The 23,976-nt window shown below is 34.8% G+C and overlaps 1 protein-coding gene across 3 annotated transcripts in view; it reads right to left on the minus strand.

The window, feature by feature from the left end:
* LOC131069053 (uncharacterized) overlaps positions 1–19,481 on the minus strand; it is a 225,338-nt gene extending 205,857 nt beyond the window's left edge. The window contains exons 1-7 of one of the 3 annotated variants that reach the window (XM_058004369.2): positions 19,272–19,481; positions 18,832–18,907; positions 18,031–18,201; positions 17,804–17,904; positions 11,796–12,006; positions 10,454–10,538; positions 3,193–3,502 (exon numbers count right to left, since the gene is read on the minus strand). In XM_058004369.2, coding sequence (XP_057860352.1) covers positions 3,193–3,502; positions 10,454–10,538; positions 11,796–12,006; positions 17,804–17,904; positions 18,031–18,201; positions 18,832–18,886 — 933 coding nt within the window. In that variant the 5' untranslated portion in view covers positions 18,887–18,907; positions 19,272–19,481. Of the gene's footprint in view, positions 1–3,192; positions 3,503–10,453; positions 10,539–11,795; positions 12,007–17,803; positions 17,905–18,030; positions 18,202–18,831; positions 18,908–19,271 lie in introns of those variants that run through there. The other 2 variants (XM_058004370.2, XM_058004371.2) reach the window with 2 other exon arrangements.
* Between the last annotated feature and the right edge of the window lie 4,495 nt (positions 19,482–23,976).

The following is a 23,976-nucleotide window of genomic DNA, read 5'->3' on the forward strand; positions in this document are numbered from 1 at the left end:
CTAAGAATCACTGGAATCAACAAATCTATACAAACCATGATCCTCGAGTCCCATAGCGATTGTAGTACGAGTCTCCCTATCAACAATGTTGCAGATGGACGAACTGAAGACAACATCTAATTGAGGAGAATGCCTCATGATCTGACTAATGGAGAGGAGATTATGTTCCATGCCTGGAATATAGTAGACATCAAGAAAAATTAAATTTCTACCTCCTGAGTGAATCTCGACAGTGCCCTTAAATTTCTACCTCTTGAGTGAATCTGGACAGTGCCCTTACCAGCAATTGTGTACTCTTCTCCGCCGAAGATTGCTGAATCTGAAAATGGTTCAAATTTCGTGAACCGATCCCAACAACGAGTAAAATGTCGCAAAGCTCCTGAATCAATATTCCATGCCTGAATCTGCTGTTCTCTTGGCCATAAAAGCATAGAAAGCAGATTCTTTCTGCTCGGAGTGTTCGGCAACATTTGCTTTCTGTTGAGACCCTCCTTGCTTCTTTTGTTCAGAAGCCAAATGAATTCGACACTCGGCCTTCATGTGACCAAACTTATGATAATAATTGCACTAAACATTCTTCTTCTTGCTGTCTTGAGAAGAACTAGAGCCTTTTGGCTGAGAAGATTGAGCCTTCCCTTTGTTCTTAGCAGAAGATTTGGCAAAGAGCTTGCTTAGTGGAGGTGGAACTGGTACTGCTTCCAAACTGTTGGCACCACAAATCTTGCTATAAAAGCTTGTTACAAAGATCGGAAAACTTCAAATCGACGTCAGTGGAAGTGATATTTAGCGTTTCGGTGAAATGCTCATAAGATTTAGGCAAACTCTTCAAGGTGATGACGACCATGTCCTCTTCCTCTATTGTGCGACCAATCCCCTCAAGTTGGTCACGAATGTCCTTGATCTTGGTCAAGAGATCTTGCATAGGTGTCCTCTCGTCCATCATAGTCGAAAAAAGCATATTCTTCAAAAAGAATGCTTTGCTCTTGTCAAAGGTTTCATGGAGACTCTTCAAATGATCCCATATCTCCTTCGCAGTTTTTTCTGACGGTACCTGAGGTAGTTGCTCATCATTGACGGGGAGTTTGATGAGCATGACTGCTTCGCGGTTGCGCTCATCCCATTTGTCCTGATCTTTCTCGACAGTGGTTGGACATTGAGACGTGCCCAAAACAACTGCATCAACACATCGGTACTCAAAAATTGTTAGCATACGTTGTTTCCAAGTGTTGTAGTTGCACCCGTTGAAGTTTTGGCTGCTTTCAAGCATTATATTTGTCAGAGATGCCATTACGTACCCTGAGGTCGAACTGGTGAAGGCACGAATGCACGAAAAAACTAGAAGATGAAAATAGAGGGTTTTTATCCAAAAATTCATCAAGTCATATTTTTAAGGCAGAAACTGAAACATTGGCACAGTTTTCGAGGCAGAAATTTTTCGGAAGACCCAGAAAAAACCGACGAAAACCCAGAAGAGCAATCTAAAAACCCACAAGGAATCTATAATCGGAATTTTTTCTGACCGGAAACGAAAGAGATAATTACAAAACCCTAGCACAATTTTCAAGGTAAAATTTTCTGAAGACCCAAAAAAAACCGTCGACAACCCGGTTCAAATCTCGAAAAACCCACGAAGAATCTGAAATTGAAAAAAAAAATTCGAGTCAAAACCCTAGGCGAATGTGCAGAAACCCTAGCCGAAAAAAAAGGACCCAAAAAAAACGAGCAGGTACCCAGAAAAGCTTACGAAAAACCCAGCTGATCGTTTTCTGAGAATACAAAACCCGTCGCGCGCAGACACACACAGGTGCGAAAAAACGAGCGGGTTGCAACTGCACAAAAAAACATGAAATTTTTTTCAGACACGAAAATTGCATTAAAAAAACACATGATCGGTATTTTTGTTTTTCAGACGTGAAAATCGTGTTAAAGCCGCCCAGCAAAGCGTCGCTGAGAAAGAAATCGCAAAATATCCACGCAATTTTAAAAATCGCAAATTACAGAAAAAAGAACTCAGCAAACAAACACAGGCTGACAGAAACCAGACGCGGGTAAGGCAAAAAAAAACCCTCAAACAGACCCACGAAAACAGACAACACCCAGGAAGAACAGAAACCCTAGACAGGTTTGAGGAAAAATTCGAAAAAATTAAACTACAGAGACTTTTTTGAAAAATTTCCTAACCTAGGGCTCTGATACCACCATGTGAAATCATAGATGATTCACTGGTAAAAACTTAGTTTATTAACTTTGGGAAGAGATACATTTATAGGAATTACAAAATATCTTAGCTATTAAAGAAGTTACCTACTTCTAACTACCTGTTACTATAGACATTTAAGATGTCTAACTGTCAGTTACATCATTGACCATTAACACTAATAATATAAAATATTATTCTAACAGTTTACACCCAGTTTGTCTAACAGATTTGATGCTGCCTCTAATCTCTCTTCTCCGGTAGAGGATTAAGGTTGTTAAATTTTTGTACAAGGCACTTTTCCATATAAATATAATCCTTTACTCTTGTGGCTAAAAAAATCATCATCACCATTAATTGAAACCTCCGTAAATAAATAATCAGGCAATAGGAACTTGAAATACGTTGGAAAGTGGGATTCCTGGAAACTTTAATAGATAAGCTCCAATGTTCACCAGGAAATTGGGAAATTTTGAAATTCAATGAAAACAAAGGAGCAAATGCAAAACAGAGATTACATGATCAGAAAACAGGAACAATGCCTGCTCTTTGAATTTATGGCAGTGTACCACAAGATTATGTTCAGACTCCTGATTTTGCTTTAATGTGATAAAAAATATGCTATAGTCATTTTGCAGTAAGAGAGGCATGCTAAATGATAGTGGGTTCAATTGTTTTTTTCTCGTGTTTCTAAAAGATGTTTCAAGAGTGACTAAAAACTTCTGTAATGCCAACACGGATGGCATTTCATAGGGAACTTTGAAGTTCTAAGATGTTGCCAAGATTGAAAATGTTCACCACCAGGCAGAAAAAGAGGTTTAAATATTTTACAAAATGTCCTCTTTATATTTTTGCAAAGTCATTTGGAAAAATTCTAAATACAAGAACATATATGCAATCTAGAATAGTACCCCAGTTTTGTCCAGTTTCCTCTAAAAAATATATTGCTATTCTAAAATATCATGGCCTTCTAAAGATTCAAATACCCAGCATACCATCTTAAGTTGTTGGACAAGGTCAACCAAATTATCCAGATGTTGCCATAGCAGAGTTTCCTTCTCCATGGTACTTGAACCTCTTCCTGATGTACTAGGTATGTCATTGCCAAGAACCCCTCCTGAGCTTCTATCTGTATCTATTGAAGATATCAACTGTTTCTTCACCCTTTTATCCTGATTTGTTTGCTTATTTCTAACAGGTGTTGGAAAACATGTATCCTCTGTTAACGCTTGAGTGAAAACCAAAATGCAATCAGCCACAGCTATGGAAAGGCGTCTTGGAAGCAGAAAACCATCCTGTTCAACACTGTAGACAAACAAATCCAAGATCTCAGACCTTGAAACAGAACAAACACATTTTACAAGAACACAATGTTTCAGAAACAATAAACATAAAGTTGACTACTAGTTTCAGAAACAATAAACACAAAGTTGACTACTGCAGTTAAAATTTTGGAAATGAACTTATGTTTCTGAACAAAGATGTCAGCAATTTCCAGGAACAGTATCAATCCAACATGAAACATACTGCTGAATTTTTTAGTGGTACACCATGTGGGAGGTTTCCCCCTCAATATCTTAATTCTAAAATTGCCTGGTGGAAATTTTTTATTAATGTGTCCCCAAAAGTGAAAAAACATGAAGGGAATGACGAATTGCCTCAAATAAACACAGACAATTCGACAAAGCATTCAACATTTCTGATTTTTTCATGATTGAAGACAACTAAAAAAGATACAAGAAAATTTACAACAACAACAGATCGATCCATTCAGTTAGATGACAAATGACTTATGTTAATATGATTTCCCAAATAGAATATTATTAAGCACATCTCAAGAAACGTGATTAAAAATCAGAAATATGTCCTAAGATCAGAATGTAAAATAGATGATGATAAAAGTACCAGACCAAATGAGCATATTATGACTCAAAAAATCAAAAAAATACTTCATCCATTATATTTGAGTTAAATACTCCATTGCCGATTTCGATATAAGATATAAACTGTCACTCCCATTATTACAATCCATACAGTGTAACTTTCCTATACATAAATCCATAATTGCCAATAAATATTCATAATATCATAGTTTATAAGTAACAAGGAATTTAGTTTACAACTGCAACTGCTACAAGGAATTTTGTTTACAGAGTCAATCAGCACAAAATGATAGCAGAGCATTGACAATTAGGACTAGAAGTAACATGTAAAAACTTCTTACCCCCAATACATTCAACTTCCTTCAATAACTTATCATGCCAATGGATTATTTTGAAACTGTCATCAAAACTATGCAGTAAAATAAGCTTATTATACAATTTCCCTGCCTGTTTGAGAATACGATCAATCTTCTAAGATTTGCACTGATTGATTTTGGTACACTCTTCATCAATCTGTTTGTGAATTATATATATTAAATGGGGAGGCACATCGATGAATAGACATGTCTCCACACGTGTGGAGGCATGTCTCTCCACCGATATGTCTGTCCATTTAATATTACCAATACCGATTCATAATCGGTGGCATTAGCAAACCGTTTGTTATTATAAACTAATACCAATTCATAATCAGTGGCATTAACAATCTGTTTGCCATTACCAACAATTAAATAAATATCGATTCATAATCGGTGGTTAACTATTCAGTTAACACAACCGATTCACAATCGGTATGTTAAACTGAAAATCAGTTAATTGATTTAGATTAATCAATACACATTATCGATTTATGGTGGATCGAAGAGGATGCCGATACACTTTATCGACAGGAAGTGGATCATACATGATCACCGATTTTATACTAGATAGATGGCAATCAATATATGATCAACCATTAGATCATTTTATCAGATTTAGTTTATTCATGAAAAGAATATCAATGTATATTAATATACATAGTGATGATAAACTCAATGATTATTACTATGTATATTGGTATGCATATATGAAGTATTCTAATGATGTAAGTCTTATTCATGATCATATTTATTTGACAGAAGCTATCATCTTTAACACTCCCTCTTAGCTAGGGAGGATAAAATCTATCCAAAAGTATAACACAATAGATCCATTAATTGTGAAGGAAGATATGGTATAACCAAGAATAAGGGTAGACTAGTAGATAAGGGATAAGCCCAAAAAGAAGGGATTGATTATGAAGAAACATTTGCTTCCACAGCAAAGATGAAAACCATGAGAATGATTTTTGTTGTAGCTAAACAATTTGGATGGAAATTGTATCAAATGGATGTACAAAGCACCTTTCTCAATGGAGACCTTAAGGAGGAGGTCCATATGACCCAACTAGAGGGATACATTGCACCTGGTAAAGAAAAGGTACCCAGACTTGTTAAGTCCATATATGGTCTCAAACAGGGTCCTAGAGCATGGTATATCAAAATTTATGACCATTTGCTACAACATGGTTTTATTAAGCATCCATATGATCCAAATCTCTACCTCAAGGAACAAGGAGGGGAGAATGTGATTATTTATGTATATGTTGATGACCTAGTTACCACGACCATGTGATTATTTATGTATATGTTGATGACCTAGTTACCACGACCAGCTTGGAAACAATGGTTGAAATAACCAAGAATGATCTCAAGAAGGCATTTGAAATGACAAATCTCAAGCTATTACACTATTGTCTCAACTTAGAGGTATGGCAAACAAATCACTATATCTTTGTATCACAAAGAAAATATACCAAGACATCGCTTGAGAAGTCTACAATGATGAATTCCAAACCAATGTCTACACCCGTGGAATCAAGACTGCAGTTATCTGTTTTCCATTCATCACCACATTAAATCAACTCTCTATCGACAAATGATAGAAGGTTTGATTTATTTGACATATACTAGCCCAAATATCAATTTTGTTATTGAATATCTTTCACAATTCATGCAAGAACCAAAGATGTGTCATTGGAAAGCAACAAAATGGGTCCTAAGGTATACATGGTACAATGAATCCTGGTTTGGAATATAAAAGGAATGATCGATTCTTCTTGACAGTTTATATAGATTCAGATTATGCAGGTTTTGTTGATGATAGGAAATCTACATTTAGATTTGTTTTCTTCTTAGGTTAAGGTCCTATTTCTTGGGGAAGTAAGAAGCAAGCCACAATTGCTCGTTCTTCAACAAAAGCAAAATATCATGCAACAAGTGCAGTAGTTTGTGAAGTGGTTTGGTTACATCACATACTCGAAGGATTGGGGGTACCTAAAAATCAACCCACAATATCCTCTAATAATCGAAGTGTTCTCAAGCTTTTATGCAATTTAATGTTTCATGAATGAACCAAACACATTGAGGTTGATTGTCACTTCATACAAAAACATGTTCAGAAAAATAATATTCATCTCCAATTCTGCACTACTCAAGAGCAGCATGCTAACATCTTCACCAAGTCTCTTGGACATGTGAAGTTTGAAAATTTTCAGGAATCTCTCATTTATACTTTAAAACAATGATGTAATAAGGGGGGAAAGTTTTTCTCTCATGTAGATGATTTGTTATTGTTTGTTTTAAGTTTGTTTCGTTTTGTTATTTTTTATTAGTAAAACATAAGATATGGTTGAATATTTGGTTTGCTATAGACCTTGACATAAATCAACCTATAACATGGGGCATCCAGAAATTTCAGCACGCCTACTCTACAAAAGAACGCGGTACTCCAAGTCAAAAAACTCACATATCATTGATAAATTAGACAAAGAAATGAAAGATGTCGCCCTCGAAGGACTTTCTGATGCAATATCTTCCATTAGGGATATCCCATCACAACCTACAAGAAGCAGTGCCAAGAAAAAAAGGGAAAAAATGAATTTCTCACATTTTCACCTATGTTACCGGGTACGACTAGTAAAGCCTGGGTCCTGGTACAGTTAAATTTCAGGTATGGGTACGGTTCAGGTATGGCCCTAGGTACGGCTTGGGTTCTTTCTGAGTGCCTGGGTTCACTGTGGGTCCTTCACAGCAAACCCAGGCACCCAGGAAGTACCCAAGCCGTACCCAGGTACAGTTTCATACATTAAAACCTCAGTTTCACTCTTCATAACTTTGTGACAGCAGTTTATATTAAAATATACCAGCAAGCAAGCAATTAAATATCATTTCAGTTGCATTTGTGAGTGAACACGGGGTTAGTAAACTTTATATCAGCATTAATAAGATTGATTTCAGTTGATCTACATTATACATATGTAGCAGCTATTTGTTTATGTTTTGTGAAATCACTTTCCTTGTCTTGTTAATGATTTGGCATTTTGTAAAATGTTTCAATAATAAAATTGAACCAACTTCTGCACTTGACACAGCTAGTGGGAGTATTTAAATTGTAACTTGAATTTTCATTGTTTAATGACATTTTGAGACTTGAGTATTTTCATTTTTGCAAATTATGAATATGAGGTATCTAAAAACTTTATTTTTTGGCAACTATGAGTATCAGATGTATGTATGTATGTGTGTGTGCGTATATGTGTATATGTGTGCATGTGTGTATGTGTGTATGTATTGTAACTTGTATGTATGTATATTCTCGTGCCCATATGGTGCAGGAGCACCTAGGTGGTCATATGCTCCCATTTGGCCATCATGAGTTATTTCAAGTTCTATGATGTAATAAGGTCTTGAAAGACCATTTTTCATGTAATAAGGTCCTTGAGACCAAATTGCAATGATTCAAGTTGAAGTCCTGATTGTCTCATTGTGGTCAAAATTGCCATTATTAGGTGAAAGTTTATTTAAGGTATCCAATGGGATGATCCACCATGTATAAGGGGTATTTGGGCCTATTAGCATGTATTCATAATGGTTTGAAGCCATATAGGTCCCATTTTAAGTTTGGAGTCAAGTTATGCAAAAGTTGTCCATAATGACAAAAGTTGTCACAAGCAATTTTTGCACCACAATATGTGATTAGGAGTTTGTTTGTTAATGCACATTCAAAATGTAGTTGTAACCGTTGGGGACAGTTGGAAACCTCTTTAAAAGGCCATTCTCTCAACCAGGATAGGGGTTAGAGAGAGTTTTCATGTATGTTTTTCAAGGAGAATCAATAAAATTTGGAGTATTCTGCAAATTTCTTGTGTTCTCAGACGTAACAGACTGCTAAACTGAATTTTTCTTTGTATTAACTGCTTCACCGACTTTGGAGATCCATTGGATGTGTTAAAGGAGTGGATTCTCTGTCATTTCCCTTTGGTTTCATCCATTTTCAATCATCTTTGACAAAGTTAGAGAAGATTTAGTAAAAACTGCCAATACCCTAAACTAGGGTAACCCAAGACAGTAAGAAAATGGTTTGGGGGTCATTCACACGTTGAAAATCCTTGCCAAGGTGTGGGATGACCCTAGTAATCATGTATTTAATCTTCTATGTCTTTGCAGGGCCCCATGATAATTCTTGCACGTGCTACATGAGTTGGAAGGACTGACCTTTGGGTGTCTCAGTCTGTCAGGGCAGTGTTTTGATGGTGAGTTGGGTTGTGAATGCAAAGATCAGGCTTTGGAAGGTTGGTGAAGGGTTAGCAGGGTGTGTGAAGATACCAAAAACTTGTTCCTAGGATTGGCAGCCCCATAAACAAGACAAATGGCAAGTATTAATGACTGTCCATATTAAACCATATGACTGTCACAGTTTGACAGTGAGTTGAATCACTGCTCTTTGCAAGGTTTGAAAGTGAGTAGGTGTTGAGTTTGGGGCTGAGGGAGAAGGAGAGAAGATCTCCATCATCATTGTTAATGTTAGAGAGTGCTGTGACGAAAGAGTGGTCCATGAAAGGGTGACTGTCCTAAGTGTTTGTGACTGTCATAAAGAGACAGTATTGCAGCAGTAGGTTTTCTTTTGGCCCTTGGGGTGGTTGGGAGGGTGTAGAATAGTGGTCATCCATGTTGAGGAGTCCCCATAGAGTCGTCATAAAGACCCTTAGGTTGGTGAGTACTTAAGTAACAATGGGAATTGTGTTTGTGGACAGTTTGGGGTCCTAATAGCAGGTAAGCTTGTGTGAGTGGGATTTTGGGGTTTGGTGTGACCTAGGGGTTGGAGAGTCTCAAGTTGGCCTTGGGCAGGTTGAATAAGCCCAAACTAATGTGTATCAATGGTTGGACAAGGATAGAGGCATGAGTTCATGTTGGGGTGTTGAAACCTTATGAGTGACTATTAACCTTGTGAGGGCTCTTGGAGTTTGTGGGGAGTTGTCACCTTGTTTGAATAGGTGAGTTGGGAGAAAGATCTCCCTAGGTTGTGTTCATCCATTCTGTTGGTTGGATGCTCTGCATCAAAGTGGTATCAAAGCAAGGAAGTAAATCTGTGAAGGAGATAATTGGAATTTGAGAGAAGAGTGAGTAAGAGGTTGAAGACAAGATGCCTCCTAAGCATGTTGGTACTGCCAGAGAGTTGCAGGAGTTGAGAGAGAAGAATACCAGGTTGCAAGAGTCCTACAATGCTGTATTGGCAAGGCTTGAAGCCTTGGAGTCAAATCAGAGAAGAAATGTTGACATGGGAGATGTGAGTGATGAAGAGGAGGAAGAGCAGATAGATCCTGAATCAACTTTACTTTTCACAACCATCATTGAACATATAAAATAAGTTAATAACCCCACATACCCATATTCCTAATTCTTGACATTCATAGAATGACTTAGTCATTATCAAAGTATACTAAGAAATCCGGTTTGTCAAATTAAATATGATCGGTGAAGATAATGTTAATGGATTTTTTTTTGGCTACAGCCTTGCCAGTGCCACTAACAACATCATGTGACCCCTATTGTCTAACCATATTTGATTTAAAACCATACACTTCTTGAATTTCCAAATCTTGACAAGTTATGGGAGCAATCAAAACCTTGTCAACATACCAAAATGCTAAGAGATACGTAGCTTCATCTCATTCGTCCCCTTATAAATGAAGTGTAAGCAAATGCACCATTCACCATAGCCTTGCTATGTTCACACATATCTACTGCTTTATTTAGTTGGAATAGAAATATTCAACCATCATTATTATTCATATATTTTACTTAAAATGCAGTAATTTACTATATTTGTCAACAGATATGTAATGCTAACTATTTTGATGCCTTTCCAGTTGCTTCATACATATCTCTTTCAAATAAAAGGAACAACACATCAACATTATTGGGCCTAAGGATGGACATGCACATAGATCAGACAATAGAGCCTTTCTAAACATTACACATCTCATATCTTGATTATCACAAGACAAACATACCTTCCTTCATGAACTATGCTTAGAAGTCGAGGTATGCAATGACAGCAGATCTTGAATAAATGTACAGCGTCTCCCTGCAGTGTACCTGTTTTTGTAAGATGAATTAGAAAAGAGGGCAATTCAAATTAAAAAAAGAAAATATATTTTATTACATGAGCACTGACAAGCCATCACAATAGGACTAGAAAAATACATGTTTATTTTAATAGTCCGGAAATGGAACGTGTAATCTGCATTTATAACCACAATAAAAATGGCATACGTATGATACGTATCATAAAACACCTAATGTGCAGTAAATCTGCATGTAATTAGGAGATTCTCCTGCCCTCATTTGCAACTGCATTCTTTTTCAACATTTAACAGAAGATGAAAATTTAAGGCTTGTATATTGTGGGGCTCTCTTGCTCAGGAAGACAAAGAACATAACTGAAGCATAATGCCTACATTCAGAAGCAATGGACTGTAGAAGTGAAAATCCTTGTTTCAAGACCTCTATAAGACATATTGGATTCTTCACCCCAAATACCATTTTAGTATTAAAACTGAATCTATTGTCTACTGAATCAATGTTCACAAGACCCTAAATATATGTTATAGATAAGGGAACTTCTAAGCCAAAAGGAATGCCAAGATGCTTTATTTTAGCATTGGTCTATGCCACTGCCAATCTTATTCATGCTGGGGAGAAGGGTGATCCTTCCAACCAATGCATTCTAAAGCTCAACAACCAATCTCAGGCCAGAAGGTCAAACAGAAAAAATCAATTCTTTTACAGGAACTAGATCAAAATAGTTGTTGTCATTTTTTTATAATATCGTACAATCAGCAAATTGCATATTTTCCTAATCTTATTTATCAGGAAAATTAAACATTTTAGAAGAGAAGCCAACTTCAAACTTAAAACTTTCCACCAAAACAAGAAGCGGAGGACCAAAGAAAACCTAAAGTGTTTGCATATCATGTCCAGTTTATCTATTTCGCATCCATCTTTTCAATCAACATGATGTGAATAAAAGCCATCTTTTGGTTTCTCCCCTTACAAGTTGTACATGGCCATAAATTATAATAGTTGAAGGAAAGTGCCATTTAATGCTACACATGATATTGCAGAGAGCAAATTTCAACCTCATGAAATTAAACAAAGTTATATATAGCACATAACAATGCCAATCTCAAAAATAAGTATTTCAAGGAATCAAATATCTTAACTAGTAGGCAGCCTTGAAAAGCAAGGAAACTAGGCACTGACATAGATGCGAGTCCAGAACTTCAAAAGACCAGCATTTGCAAAAATAGCATCCAATTGAATTCAAAGTATCAAAAAAATATATTACAGCACCTGCAATAAACGATTTGACATTTGTAAATTCATTCTCCACAAGCTCGCGAACCACTATACACCAGCCAAGAATAATGTGATGGTCATCCGTTTCAATAAGTATTTTTTCTAGACTATCTGCAAGTACCATGAAAACTTCTTCACTTTGGGAAAGCCATTGAAGAAGAATCAGAACTTGTTTGCGATTTTGCAAGCCTCTGAACTTCACAGCCTGAGACAAATGCAAGGGTAATTAATCATGCTTCTCAAATTCAATTAAAGAGTAGATTAATCATCACAAATAAAATGTTAGCTTGAATCCTGTTTTACAGTGATAGGAATGAGAGAGCTTCTCCCCTTTTAGAGGCAATACGCAGTTTGATTATTGCTCTGCAATAAGAGACACAAAGAACTTCCACCCTTTTGGAAGCAATGTGCCACTGCCAATACATATGTGACCAAATCAGCTGTCATAACTTTACGAGAAATGGAGCCAAATGACAGTAGAATGTTGGTCTGTTGAATGAAAACACCAAGCTAGCAACCCTTTTTATCTTGATAGTATAATTAAGCTGATTACACAATCAAATTTGTATTCAAGACGATCTAGACCAAGTTCGTCTATTACTTACTGTAGAAATGCCCATGTGCAAAGATAAACTCGAAAGAAGCTATTTTAATTACAAAGTTCAAATGTAGAAGAATAAAGGACAGAAAGGAAAGACCGATTTGATTTTCCACTAGATTTGACCCTCAGCATATGTGCAAATAATATTTTAACTTCGAACGTATAAAGGAGTGCCCTATTTCATAAAAATCAAATTTTCAAGCAAAATATAATGCCCAGGCAACGAAATTTTCAAGAATATTCTTCTAGAAGAGTATTTCATGAAAGCTTTCCTGAGGATCGTATATAGTCATGATCCTAGAAATAACAGTAATACACATAAGCTACATTGTTCATCATAAGTTTTGACATTCATAGAGAAAAGGCCAATGGCGTCATGAATTGAGGTATCTATCAATGTGAAATCAATTCTCCAAACAAAATCAAGCTATTCAATGTGACTTTTACATAGTTTGATAGATAGAAATAGACAATTAAAATGAGAAACATGAACTCTACAAGTCTATCACTAAGTGTTGGGTGAATGAATGCACTTAGTTTGAGAGAACTAGATGGCACACATTTCAATATATGTATGCTTTACATTGGTGGTTATAAATTGCATGGTGATCTTATAGATATATCATAAAAAACTAATATGGGTGTTATTAGTTATTACTCATTAACATGAGAAATAAACAATGCTCTATGGGGATGTGGTCATTGTGTCAGGCGCCAACCCAAAGGGAGTCATCCTTGAGACAACACTACAATGCAAGGACGCTTGTAGGGACTTTCAGATTTCTTCTATGGGGCTACATCTAGGGAGCCCAAGATAGCCTAGTGATGTGCAACATCCCAAATTTGCTAGAGCAAGCCCATCTCCCTTGAAATACAACCTTTTTTAAAACTTGAAAAAATTAAAGGGGAAAAAAACTAAACCTAATCTAAAAGTAGGGCACACCAAGGTCCTCCACTCAAAAAAATATATAAAAATGTTTGCCCACCCTCATTTCAAATCATCAACAGCAAGTTGCAAGTGCAAGAGGGAGATGAAATGGACTTCCTTGTCAGGTTCTATAATGTTGTGAATCCTTCGCTTGGAATCATGTTGAAGCTCCTCATTGATAATATAAAATGACCCATTCAAAACTTGGCTTGCATTAGTGTATCCTTTTTATTTGTTTTATTAATAATGTTGGAGCCCAGTACTTTTTTCCCAAATGACTAATGGCAACAGGTTTTATTGTCTTCGAAAAGAAAAACTACAGAAATAGTCCCAAAATTTTCTCATACTGTTCACAACATGATTGACATTGAGACATTTACATTTATTTTGTTGTCAATTACGTTGTAAAGGATAAAAGTAAAAGAAACTGAAATTTATACAATGTTGTACTAATATAACATTTTGTATCAAAGACAAACACTCATTTTGAAGCATACAAAATGAACAATCCGTGGTTGTGTAAAAATAAAGAGTAAGAACTAAAAGTAAGGCAAAGATTCGGTAGTGTGAAGTTCTGTGCCTAGACAAAAAAATCGTATTGTATCAAGTTGCAAGCCAAATTCAGTCTTTACTCAAGGTGTGTTCAGCAAGGTAGATACGACAAGTTGGATACGAGGAAAGCCAATGAGATTTCTCCTATGGGGCTACATCTAGGGAGCCCAAGATAGCCTAGTGATGTGCAACATCCCAAATTTGATAGAGCAAGCCAACCTCCCTTTAAATACAACCTTTTTTAAAACTTGAAAAATTTAAAGCGGGGGGGGGGGGGAAATAAACCTACTCTAAAAGTGGGGCACACCAAGGTCCTCCACTCTAGAAAAACTATAAAAATGTTTGCCCATCCTCATTTCAAATCATCAACAGCAAGTTGCAAGTGCAAGAGGGAGATGAAAGGGGCTTCCTTGTCATGTTCTATACTGCTGTATGTCCTTCGCTTGGAAACATGTTGAAGCTCCTCATTGATAATATAAAATGACCCATTCAAAATTTAGCTTGCATTACTGTATCGTTTTTATTTGTTTGAAAAATTAAGTTGGAGCCGAGTACTATTTTTACAAATGATTAAAGGCAACAGGTTTTATTGTCTTCGAAAAGAAAAACTACAGAAATAGTCCCAGAATTTTCTCAGATTGTTCACAACATTATTGAGATTGAGACATTAACATTTATTTTGTTGTCAATCATGTTGTAAAGGACAAAAGTAAAAGAAGCTTAAAATTATACAGTGTTGTACTGATATGACATTTTGCATCAAAGACACACTCATTTTGAAGCATACAAATGAACAATCCATGGTTGTGTAAAAATAAAGAGTAAGAACTAACAGTAAGGCAAAGATTCCGTAGTGTGAAGTTGTGTGCCTAGCCAAAAAAATTTGTATTGTATCAAGTTGCAAGCTGTAATGTCCCTACTTTGAAATATAATTTAACAATATATAATAATAATAACATTAAAATACAAAATAAATATGTATAAAAATTAAAATTAAAATATAAAAGAATATAATTAAAATTTGATTAAAGTTAATGAATGGTCAAAAGGCATGAAATGATAAGTTGCGATTCCCTCAAACGTGAGATATAAAAGAAAGAAGAGAAACTCATTTGAGGGGGCAAGAATTTGGAAATGAGAAGTACAAATCTGATTTAAATAAGAAGTGCAGATCTGATTGTGGAAGGTTGTGTCCCTTTCAAAGGGCAGAAAGAATGAAGTGTTGCACTCTTTCAAAGGGTGCTAATGGTGAAAGGGTGCGTCTCTTGCCAAAGGACATGCATGATGAAGAGGTGTGAGCTCTCCCTCACATTGAGAGATATAAAGGGAAGGAATTAAAAGCATCTAGTAACATCACCATCAATCAGATCAGATTGGAACTGTTATTAAGTTACAAGCAGTAACATCCTTGTTCTTGGTGATATGCATGGGGATGTGCTGAATATGTATGCTTGATATATGAAGCCTGATAATGTTGTTATACAGAATTTAGTAGTAATATTAATATAGACTGCAATATGTATGACAGTCATACTTAATTTCATATATATTCATAATACATGAGAAGTTAGTATGCTTATAGTCTGAATCATGTTATTACTGTCAGTATTTAAGAATATGGGATTGAGTTGTTCCAAAGAGGGGCAGTCTGAATCCAAGCAATAGGTTAAGTCCTAAGATAGGGTGGGGATCAGCGACCCATAAGCCTTGAGGGGATAGACCCAAGATAGGTAAGGGCTTGGATCTGTAAACTTTGAGGGAACCTATTGTATTTGGTCTCTAAGCACTTTGGTAACATGCATAGGCCCTTCTCCCTTAAAACTGAAGTAGTAGCAGGGTCTGATATTTACATTAAAAACTATGAAGAATGAAATTAATCATCCAATGAGGAAAATAAATAAGCACTTGTTAATAAATTGAAGAATATCAATGATTGGCTTCATGATTAGTCTCTCAATGAAGTTTAGTATATTGAAATAGATTAATTATGTTAATCGGGTAGGGGACATTACAAAAGGAAGTTCAATTGGAATACATTTCTACAAAGGAGCAGGTTGAAGATATTTTCATTAAGGCATTGGCAAAGGATTCATTTGAGTTTCTTCGAGAGAAGCTTGGGATCATTGCCCCTCCTTCTAGCTAGGTGCATTATGGGGATGCATCTTTCCAAGGGGAGCTTTCATGCCTATTTTTGTTCCTAGATCGATTTTGTGGCTGCTCTCTAGGGGAGTAGTGGTGTGTAGTGGTGTGCAGTGGTATGCAGTGTTGTTGTGACCTTTGTCCTTGATGGCAAAGGGGGAGAGATTGAGTTGTTAGTTCAAGAGAGATTGTGCAATATGTTCTGGCAAAATTTGAGAGATATTGAGCAGTATTATTCTTCTTTATTTTTGGCTAAAATGCAGGTTTTATCAAGTGCTTATCAAGTGTTATCAAGTGTTGCCATCAATGACAAAAGGGGAGATTGTTAAAAATATGAGTTGATGTGTTGTTGTGGTTGTCATTGATGTCAAACTTATTCCGGTTTTGGTTTGGAAAGTTTGTGATGCAAAGTTATCTTGTTGTATTGTTGGTGCAGTTGCTATGTTGGTTGTTTCGGATGTGCTTGGGTCCGGAATCTGTTGTTGGTGTTGAATATTATTGTTATCTTCATTAGATATAGTTTCGATATCGTGGATATATTGGTTTTGAGGTCCGGACACATCTTTGTGTTCTCCAGGTGTTGTGGTATTGCTCATTACTGGTTGTGAGATTCTATGTTTGACCTATCCTTAGGTCCGGATATGATTTGTGGAAACGTGTTTGATGTTTTATGGGTCTCACCCTAGCATGTGGAGATCCGGGTTTGAGTTATTTGCTTTGGAGAGAATGTTTTGATCAATAATTGTTTATATGGTTGTGTAGCATGTGGATATGTTGTTGATTAGGTTCCAGTGATTAGAGATTGGTGGATTAAGCTTTGAAAGATGTGTTTTGGTCCTCTCTTTCTCCTAGAGGGGATCAGTGTGTGTTTTTGGTTCAGAAGGTATATTTTTTGTTTCAGGCCGACTTGTTTTATGCTTTGATGATATATCTTGTATATAAGGCATTTGAATGTTTGAGTTAGTGGCAATTGGAATGAGAGTGAGTGTAGATAATGTGGTGAAGATCAGAGGAAGTGTGAGCAAAGCGAAGAAGAGTTGTGTTAGAATGATATGTAAGTTGTGCTATGACTATGACAAATAATTGAGACAGAGTGTTGGCAGTTGTGATCAGAGTTGTGTGTGTTGATGCTGATCGCTTGATGCAGAGTTCAAGGACAGCTTCATGTTTAGGAGATCCTTCTTTTCAGATTATTTTTTTGTATCTTGTCCTGAGTGCAATTAGCTTTAAGTTTTGCAAGTCCTCTTTGTATCTTGTCCCATGAACAATTAGCCTTAGTGTACAAGTCCGAAGCAGTGAACTCTATCTTTGTAATCATTTTATATATAGTGGATTATCTTGTGGGTTGACTCCCACCGTGGTTTTTCCCTGTTTGGTTTTCCACATATAAATATTGGTGTTCATGTGTAAGATATGTGTTGTTCATTAATTGTTTATGTGCTGTTGTAATTGTTTGTTTGGACTGATTCACCCCCCCTTCTCGGTCCTGCCTTGGGTTCAACAGTTCTATTTTACACATTTTTCCACTCTATGTTGTTTGCTAACACTAACAAAAAGATATAAAAAAATCACAGCTTTTCAGCTTAATATTGACATTTTCAAGTGCTAATAAGAAAACATCTTAATTTATTTTCCTATTAATAGCAATGATTAAACCACGCCACAACTTGACCTCAACTACATAGGACATTTCCAAGGCAACTAAGATGAGGAGTTAAATCTAACTTGAATAAGATAATGTCAAATTTAACACCATCATTCGTAGTGCAAAGAAAACCGTACATGTTCAAGCAGCGGCACAAGCACTTGATCTAGAAGTTCATTCCTTTGAACAATCTCCTCAACATGCTTGCGAAGCAAAGTTAGAGATTGGTCAAGCGCACCTAAAGAAGACATCACAGAAGAAACGTAATTACTTGAAAATGCATCCACATCACATGCTTCAATATGCTCTAAGAAGCTTAAAATGTAAACATAATGAAAACACATGAAAATGCATGCTTCTCTACTTTTAGAATTTTTTTGCAACTTCTGAGTCTGCTGAGAAAGAACCGCTTCTAGTTCTTTTGGTTTTGCACTTAGCACAGTATTCATAACACGGCCGAGTGGGAGAACCTGGCTGGTACTTCTAGACTCCCATATTTGTTCCATATTATCCTCTTGTGCATGTGCTTCCATAACTGCAGCCAAACATTGACATATAAATCTGAAGCTCATCAAATAAATCAATATGCATAAAAAACAGATTTAATTTGTGAAAGGAAAAGGAAATAATACAATTCAAAGACTTATCGCTGTCCTAACTAACTTGCCATGTCAAGACCAAAATGTATGAAAATGAAATTGATATTTAGAAGAAAAATTTTGATCCCGACAGAATAACTCAGTGATTTATTACAATCCTATGAAGCATGATGGGGTTAAACTGTTAGTTGATTGTACCCCAGGCGGTTTTCACTTGCCAGAAGAGATGCCACTTAAAGAATATCTTAAAAAATTCAAAAAACACGCATTGCTCAATTTTTATATAAAATTATTAAATTTTTGGCCCTGATTTAACTCCTCTTTGACATGAGAAAGGTGGCCCATATCTCCGGTGGGCATGTGAACTTGTAAAGTGATAGTCGTGGTGTATATTTAAGTAAGATTCGGGTTTACAAATCTTAAGAATATCATTCAAGCCCATAACCTTGCCCAACAAAAATTGGCTAGATTTAAGGCAAAGATATATTTTCCATCTAAATTCTCTTTTTTTGGTTGAAAATGAAAGAGATTGTTACAATCAATTGGAAAAAAATCAAAGCGCTTACAAATTTTCTCTCCGCTCATATACAGAACTAAAATGTTGAATGTATATTCATCCATACTCCTCCCCCTATGTAAACTCTGGCCAAAAGAATAACATAAATATATGGCAGAAGGCATAAGTAGATTAATAATACATAAAAACTATTAAATAGTCTATATTCCTTTGATTCGAACGGTGAGAATCACATAACAAATGGGATAATTGTCACAAAAATGGCAGGTATTATAGGCATTCAAACACATCTCTGCCGCACATTTTCAAGCTCGGAGTCTATATTTAAGCTGATGTTTTTAAGAAACCCTGAAACTTCTGAAGGATTCTACATAGCATAGCATTGCAAAGTTAAAGGGCAGAATTATATATCTAAGAGTTATCATTTACAGTTTACATTCAGCTAAACAAATTACGGAGAATAAAATTTAAAATAAATAAACGACTTGCCTGCTGCTCTGCCTTTGACGGCAGAACGAGCGTTCTGATTTACAAACATCGCGAGTTTAGCTGGTAAAGTTATATCGATTCGAGCAAAGCTTATGAAAGTTTTGAAAATGGACTATTCGGAAATACATCTTCTGTATCTCGTTTCTTTTCAATTTAAGCGAAAGGAGCCGACAGTCTTCCAACGTAAAAGAAAAATATTAAATTTAGAGTTAATTTACTAAATGCAATTTTAATCAGATCATTTTTGGGGATTTTAATGAAGTGTGTAGATTTTCAGTGTCTAATATTTAAGATCAAATTCTGTGATTCAATGTAATTTATTATTATATTTAAAGTTAAAAAGAAAAAAGAAATCATGAGAAGAGAGAAATGTGAGAGTCTATTTGATCTTCTTTTTCTTTTGAATCTCGGATCTTTCGGTGTGTATCTTGATCAAGTAATTTACATTTTTTCTTATTCTTTGAAAGGTTAATCAAAGAGCCCACATTTAAAATCTTGATGTAATCGGCTCAAATATCTCCGCTAGCTCTAAAGTACATAAGCAACATATTATATCTATCCACTCTCCTTTAAATATCATTCACCTTGTGGTATCACATCTAAGTTGTAGTGATATATTTAAATCCCTCACAATGATAAATCTTGGTCAAAGTTTAAATATGATGTTTGTATGAATGTACTTAGTCGTTTTCAAAAAACTAGATAAGATTATATATATCTAGTTTATGATATAATTTTTAAAATGAAATATTTCTTAACATATAAGAAATATTTTTGAATGGATAAATGTCACAAAATAAATCTTTGATATTATAAATTTAGGTATTATTCTCAAACTATTTTACATTAGTTTTCAAAATAGTGTGATAAAGTTGACAATGTTGTAAAGATAGTAATGACTTTACGTTTTAGAGGCTCACTATGACCACATTTAGAAGAGAAAACCTCAAATAGTAATTGTTGTGTGTGTGAAGTAGGGTACCTGTAATGGTACTTTTCCCCTATGATTAATTTAGTATTTGCAGCGGATTAAATAAATCAAATATTAAGTTTACTTAAGATAAATAATTTAAAAGAAAGGTATATACATCAATAATCAATAATAAAACATTGAGATAATAATTTGCAGCATTGAAATATTAGGGCAATGACAATATGAAATTCATTAATACATATTTGTAAATCACGGAGAGGCTGTTTTCCTGCACGCAGAGGATTAGTTATAGGTATAGGGTTTCCAGGCAAGGGAACACTCCAGGAGGACACGGTTCTTACACAGAACCCCACATGCATTCACGGCATGAAATAAACACGGTTCTTACACAGAACCCCACATGCCTTCACAGCATGAAATAAACACAGCCCTAGCCAGGACACTCTCGGATGTACATTGTACTCAGGATTGGACACACATTGTATGCCCCTTCTTCAATGCCCACTGCCCACCCACCAGACCTTAACTATCCCCTCTCTTGTGCTTCCTTTAATTTATCCTTCTCTTCTCTTCTTCTCCCATATCCACCTCTCTATTAATTCATATGTTTATATAATTTCACAAGGGTGTTTGCCAAAAATCACACTCTTTCATTATAATAATTTTTTTTAATTGCTTTGATTTATATATTCTTTTATTAAAAATTCTTTCACGGGAAAAAGTCCCATAACATTTCTCCCCCTGTAATTTAGCTATTGTCCTCAATAGTAGGAGATGCATCTGCATCACAACTCAAAATAAAGTGTGATTAATAAATAAAATTACTAATATTGAATATTTGTATACTCCATTATAATTACATGTTCTATTTTACTCCATCTATATCTTTTGATTCAACGAAATTCAAAAGTTCAATAATCATATTTCTAATTAAAATTATGACAAATTTTCATACATGTCTTATGAAACATATCATGAGTTTTTTTTTGTTTTTGTTGAAGAGTCCATCATAATTTATACATTTTCATCTCCTATATTTTTAACTTTACCACTTTGCTCATTTATTCAACTCCTCTTCTTTTTATAAACTTATTATCACGTGGTCACACGACACTCATCATGGATGTCCTATATATGGTCACTCATAATTTATAGATTTGTAATCTTTATATTCAACACACATGCCAAGATGATATTCATGTATTCCGGACTACATGAGCATCATCTTTTACTATAAAATAAAGCACATGTACAAGGTTATTGGGTTGATCAAGTCCAATAACAAGGTACAATGAAATAAAACATGGTAATATTGCTAGGCATCTCAACACTAATAGAACAAAGGTAACTATTAGCATGCATTGAGAACTTCATAAAAATTTGGTCTAGTGTTTCCTTTATAAAAAATGAATAATTATTTAATAAAAATGATCATTTGATCAAGTAGTAATGGTCCACTCACAATTATAATTATGTAGGAAAACTTTCCATGAAATAGAATTGGAAACTATTAGATTATATATAACATGGATTACATGAGATATAAGACAAACTAGTGGAGGATAAGGATTTTAAATTTACCTAGCCATATGTTCAAAAATATAATGTAATGTGTATTTGGAGGTTTGTGTACCCACTTGAGATCATACGAACCCTCGATTAAACACATTTCTATTATTAAGTGAAATTATTAACACCAACCTAAAACAACATTTATGTTGAATACAATGCACCTAATATATGTAGCTAACCTATCCATTATTATTGCTTAATATTGTTGCTACTATAAAATCTTCAAAATGCATATCATTAAATGAAGTTCTAAATATATTTGATAAATCTATCCCACATATATTATTTTAGAGGTGGTTTCTCCCCCTGTAAAAATTGTACATGTCCCCATGTCTAAGTGTAATAAGAACATTTTAGTTCAGAAACTTTTTAGCCATTGTATTATTTAACTAGCATATTCTAGTAGCTAAAGTATTTTACCAATTTTTAAAATGATCTTAGGACCTATGGGTTATGGGTCCACAATGCAACCTAGGTCAGACTTAAGTAAATCTAGATGCGATATTTTATTTTTATTTTTATTTTTCTAACAATGTATGGATTATAAATACCCTTTAAAAAAATTTGTCAACTTCCTAGATACAAAAACTCAAGGTTTTAGTTTTTATATTCCTTTTTAATTTTATAGCTAATAAGATCTCAATATAGATAAACTATGTTGGATAAGAATAACTCATTGCTTACTTTGAGTATGACTTATATCCTTGACTACAAAATATAAATCCTTCAAGTTTATTCCAATAGAAGTGCATATGCATTAAAGAACATTTCTAGTGAGATTTAGGGAATAACCCCTTGAAACTAGATGATAGATTTATTTTAACCTTGGCAAGCAAAAAATAAATAAATAGAGACAAGGTACTTGAACCGTTTAACAGATCGCCTCAAAAAGTTATCATCTCACCAAAATGGAAATTGTATGTGAAAATGACTATGTGGTTATGGTTGAGGGCGAATGTCACATCAAACACATTGAAATTGATATTTGCCACTGACATTGCACAAGAATTTTTTTATCTAGAATTGGTTTTCAAATAATCTATGTACAATGATTCATGCCCCAACCTAATCAAACCTGGCAACTATGGTTGTATCCGACAATTAATTCCCTATTGCACTTCGTAATAACAAGAGCAATGCCCATTGTCAATAATCTACAAAGAATACAGGGTTTTAGAGCTACTAAATTTTTGAGATGAAAAAAATTGCAGCCTTTTAAACGAGAATACTAATTGCAAGTTGAAGTTTGTTTTTAGGCATGGGGTAAGAAATGTTCAGCTATTTTGAAGTTGTTTTTGCAACCTGTTAAATGAAAATTTTGGTTCGATTTGAGATTTGGTTTCAATATATTCCTGTCTTATATTGTTCTTTTAATACTTTCTTGTGAATTTGTATGCTAACAACTATGTTATATGAATATTGAGATGAATTTACTGGTGTAAGTGAAACCATATCATTCTTGTTGTTATAAATACGAGGGTAAATTATGGTTTTTTTAAATTTGATGAGAATTTATCTCATTCATTTTCAAGATTAAAATCTCTAGCGATTCGCTCATTCACTAAATCCATTGAATACTAAGAACCAGATCTATACTATCAAATACACTAAAGACTTACGTTCTGTACGTAGTCACAATTTCTTGTTCTTGAGCTGATATTTCAAAGTCTTGATTCCTGTTCAATTATAAAATTCTTGAAATGCAAACTAGACCTTAAGAACATGAAACAAATTTAAATTATAAATTTTAGAGCTCTATTTTGGGGATCGATAGAGGAGGATACCTTTTGTCAAACTTTAAGAATGCAACACCGTTATCTTTCTTATGACAACATGGTGTGCAGAAATGGGTAATGGACATGATTATAAAATATGGAAGCATGTATAATACAATGTATAATGCCTCAAAAGAATGTAGTCACAAGGCACGCTATGATTGGAGGATGTGCCCAAAATGAATTTTGTTGAAATGCCTATGGAAATTAATACAACATGCAGTAAATTTTATCGGTAGAGAATATTTGTTGTTATTTGCAAATTATCAAGCATGAGATACTACGAAATTCAGCCTATTAAACACTTCTTTTTTTCCTCACCGTGTTCGTAAGTAAATTGCAAGGGCATTCACCAATGCTTATAATGTGCAGATTTACTGCAACCTCTATACCTACATTTTCAAAATTTTCACTAGATGATTCC

Source organism: Cryptomeria japonica, chromosome 4 (assembly GCF_030272615.1).
Source record: "Cryptomeria japonica chromosome 4, Sugi_1.0, whole genome shotgun sequence".
NCBI lineage: Eukaryota > Viridiplantae > Streptophyta > Pinopsida > Cupressales > Cupressaceae > Cryptomeria > Cryptomeria japonica.